Below are 4,393 nucleotides of genomic sequence, written 5' to 3' on the forward strand. Positions count from 1 at the left end.
GACTAGCAGTTATCGTTATCTACCACCGCGCGGGCACATAGCAACTAGGCTAGATCATTTTTCGAATAGGAAGTGATTTTCTTGACTAGCAGTTATCGTTATCTACCACCCATCTAGCCTATTGTGGCTCTGATCATCACCAGTCAATCTTGCCATTGAATGAATGCCAAAATAATGGCTCATTCCTTTTCAATATAACTCCTATGGGCGAATGAGATAGGGTTTCATCGAGGTTTTACTTTAACATGGGGAATTCTAGGAAGAGAATTAGAGATGTGAGACGCCACATGGGCGATGCGGAATCATTGGGGTATGTATTTCGTCGCCATAATAGCGGGGATGATGACGGGACGCCTGCAAATGGGAGGCTTCAGGCTCTGTTTTGCGATGTTAAAGATGAATCAGGGAAATTCAGAAATAGACCAACTAAGCGCATGAAAAGTACGGACATCGGGCAAGGCATAAAATTGAAGGGTCAAAACGCTACGGTTGAGGTTGGTGGAAGCATCTATATTAACGAACCCAATAAGAAGCAGGTGACGGAGGCAAATCAGAAGGAGCAGCAGTATGATGATTTTAGGGTTTCCAACCCATCTTCTCTGGTGGGGTTTGAATGTTCAGAGGGCCCGCGTCGGGAACAGTTTGACGTGGGTGATATCGTTTGGGTGAAGTCTAAGAGGAGAAAGGAGAGACCTGTTTGGCCCGCTAAAGTTAACCACCCGGTGAAAGATGCCCCAAAATCTATGCAGAGCGTTTGTGTTCCTGGAAGACTTTGTGTTAAGTTTTTCCACATTAAAAATAACTTGGATTGGGCATATAGATGGGTTAAAGAAAAAAGGGTATTCCCTTTTTGGGAATACTTCAGGACATTAGAATACAAGAGTCAGAAATTCTTGAAAAGCTCTTCTAAGGACCTTAAGGATGAGTTTTTTGAGGCAATTGAGGAAGCCAAAATAGCAGATTTTTTTTCTGGATGCAGGGTTATGCAAGATCAAGAAGAAGAAACAACGTGCAGCAGCTGTAACGAGAAGTTTCCAGCTTCAGGATTATTACCATCTGTTCAGGTGAAGCAGCTGCGTAATTCATCTGAGAAGGGCTTGTTGATCTATCGACGTTGCTACAAGTTGTACAAGTTCAATCAGTACTGTGGCATTTGCATGAAGGTATGGAGTCCCACGTCCAAAAGAGGTTGGCTTCAATGTCAAAAATGCAATATTTGGGTTCATTATGATTGTGATAATATTAGTGAACAACTAGAAAACCTTATTGAATATTCCTGTCCTCATTGCACACCGAAACAACCGGCCCTGGGAACCTCTCTGAAGGAGAAAAACAATAAGTCTTTCAGTGTTCCAGAGCACGTTACTGTTATTTGTAATGGCAAGGAGGCGAATTATGTGACTAATAGCCACTTAATCCTCTGTGAATGCAATGAATGTGAAAAGGGTAAGTCGATGAGCCTGTCGCAATGGGAAAAGCACGTGGGTTCTAAGATGAAGAAATGGAAGCAAAGTGTTAGACTCAACGGTTCCAATCAGCATCTCATTGATTGGCTTAACAAGGCCTGTGAAGCTGGGGTTCGTGGCCAGGTGGCCTTGGATTCTTTACCCAGGGAGGGAAGACACCATTCAGCAAATAGAGAAAGAGAATTAAGAGGATGGCTGCTAGAACCATACAAACCAATCCAAGAAACCTGGATACCAAAAAGGTGTGCAATATGCCGCCGAGCTGAAGATTAGCATGATAATAAATTCATCATCTGCAATAGATGTAATATTGGAGTTCATGAAAATTGTTATGGTGCAAGTGAATCAGGGGAAGACTGGCTTTGCACAGCTTGCCAGAGTTTAAAGACAGACACTACTCCACAACGCTGCTGTCTCTGCCCTGTGATGGGTGGCGCCCTGAAACCTACAACATCTGGATTTTGGGTGCATGTTACTTGTGCTTGTTTTACTGATGAAGTAACTTTTGTGAATGATAAAATTATGGAACCTGTTGATGGCATATTGAAAATCAATCCAGACTCTTTTCGCAAGTCATGCATAGTCTGTAACAAAATGCAGGGATCTTGCGTCAAGTGTATGGAATGTGAAACTTTTTACCACCCCACCTGTGCATTAATTGAAGGGTATCACATGGAGCTGTCCTACTGGAACAATAAAGGAAAGGATGTATGCACCTACATTTCCTATTGCGCCTCTCAAAGGGTTCCAGATCCAAACGTGGGTGTATGAATCCCTGATCTAGATTCTATACAAATGGGAATCCAAAAGGAAGTTGTTGCAGTAACACATTCAGAAGATTCATCAGATGAGAGTTCTTTTTCAAACGATGATAATAATCTAGAAGAAGTTGGATTCTGCAAAATAGAAGAACCATATGCATCTAGAACCTCTGTGCATAATCGTCTGAAAGCAAAATCCAGCATAAGTTCCATAATTCACCAACCTGTGGGATACTCCCACCATTCCAGAGAAGCTATAAACAAGAGATTAAAAACAGAACGAGAAGCAGATCCGCCACAGTTCTCTTCATACAGAGACCGTCTTTCTTACTTCCAGAAAAATGAAAAAAAACGATTTCGCTTTGGGAGATCTGGAGTTCATGGACATGGTCGTTTTACTATCGAACCCATTCGAAGAGGGGAGATGGTGATAGAATATCGGCGCGAAATAATAAGAAACAGTGCTGAGTGTTGAGTATTCCTGTTCATTAGTTTGAGAAAATCTTATCAGAACCTAAAAAGGGCAGAAATTTGTAAATCTCTTAAAATAGTATTAATTAGTGTGATTTGAATTTTGGTTTCTTTAAATTAATTCTCTAAATTTACTAATTAATTAATATGTGTAAGAGAGAAATACTTTATTTTTTATAATTAGTTGAAAATGAAATATATTTTTAAAATTTATATTTTATTTACTAATATTTAATTTTAGTTGAAATATGTGTATTTTTTTTTAATAAATTAAAAAACAATTTTATATAATTAATTTTTTTAAGATAAATTAAGACTAATTTGATTAGATTAAAATCCAAGTAAAATGTATTCAAATTTTAAAACGTTGATTTCATTTTTTATAAACATTGGAAATATGATACTTTAATAAAAATAAAATTCAATTTATTTAAGTTCATATATTAAATTTAAAAAAAAAAAACTGTAATATTTTTAAAAAATTGTTAATATATTACTTTCAAGTAATTTTAATTTTTATCCATCCATACAGATTTATTATAGAGTTCCAAATAATTATCATATAGTAATAAGATAATTATTTAATAATCTAATATCATTAGCAAGAGTGTTTATCCAGAAATAATATGATATAATTATTATGTTATCTTTTCAACTTTGTAATCATTTTCATGTAGAAACCACTTATACACATGAAAATGAATTTATTTCTATCTTAATTCCACATTCATTTTCTCCACTTACCCTCTTTCCTCTACATTTATTTCTACTTTTTTCATTTCCTCCATATTCATCCATCTCCCACATTCCCTTCTTTTTCATCCTCCTTATCCATTATTCCTCTATGGTCAATTTTCCTTCTATCTTAATTTCATATTCATTTTCTCCGCTTACCCTCTTTCCTCTACATCTATTTCCCCTGCATTTCCCATTTCCTCCACATTCTAACATCTTTGATATCCCCTTCTTTCTTATCCTAGTTATCCCTTATTCCTTTACATCCCTTTTCTCAAACACCACCTCACTCCAGGTCTTATGATTCTAATCCTAAATGCATAGGTGTATATCGCCATTATCTTCTTGCTTGCTCTATATATGTGTGTCGTGTTTTAATCTTGATCCTAGTCAAATTATATTTTTCCAAAAGCATATTTCATAAGTCTCTTTTATCTATAAATATTATCAACATTTAGCAAATTTTTGCATTGATTAAATATGTTATCATTTTCTATAACGTAATTGATAGGGTAGGGTTAATAATTCATTAATCTTATTATTGTTTCTTTTTCAATAAGTATTTCTCTAAGTCGCCTCAATGTAATGAGTTTTATTAGTTGATTGTGTGTGAATATTGGCTCTACAATGTGTTTGATTTACATATATATAGAGACATTAAAAAATATAGTAAATTTTATTTATTTTGGAAGATTATATTTATTATCATTTATCAATTCTAAAATTTTGCATAATTTTTTTTCTTTTAATTTTAGAAGATACATTTATGTAAATGATGTTTTTAGAGTACATTTGGCAATGTTGATATGTGTTTTCTTATTAGTAGGGTCAAGTCATTTTACATAATCATTCATTTTATTACCCCAAATCTATTTGAACTTGTAATAAGTTGAGTGCAATATATGCGAAAGAAGGAATTTTTTTTAATCAAAATATCATATAATGTAACCTTTACACAAT

At 34.9% G+C, this 4,393-nt stretch overlaps 1 protein-coding gene across 1 annotated transcript; it reads left to right on the forward strand.

The window, feature by feature from the left end:
- Nucleotides 1-245: 245 nt before the first annotated feature.
- Nucleotides 246-2,237, forward strand: LOC149248302 (histone-lysine N-methyltransferase ATX3-like). Its single transcript, XM_089448949.1, has 2 exons — nucleotides 246-1,708; nucleotides 1,808-2,237. Exons 1-2 carry the CDS (start codon nucleotides 246-248, stop codon nucleotides 2,235-2,237), a joined length of 1,893 nt encoding a protein of 630 aa, XP_089305075.1.
- The last annotated feature ends 2,156 nt before the right edge of the window (nucleotides 2,238-4,393 follow it).

Source organism: Pinus tabuliformis, chromosome 7 (genome assembly GCF_031772625.1).
Source record: "Pinus tabuliformis cultivar Carrire ecotype Pingquan chromosome 7, CPIR1, whole genome shotgun sequence".
NCBI classification, from domain to species: Eukaryota; Viridiplantae; Streptophyta; class Pinopsida; order Pinales; family Pinaceae; genus Pinus; species Pinus tabuliformis.

Coding starts and splice junctions, on each gene's coding strand:
- LOC149248302 (XM_089448949.1), top strand. CDS start 246: ATGGGGAATTCTAGGAAGAGAATTAGAGATGTGAGACGCCACATGGGC. Junction 1,709..1,807: donor GAAACCTGGATACCAAAAAG/GTGTGCAATATG, acceptor TTATGGTGCAAG/TGAATCAGGGGAAGACTGGC.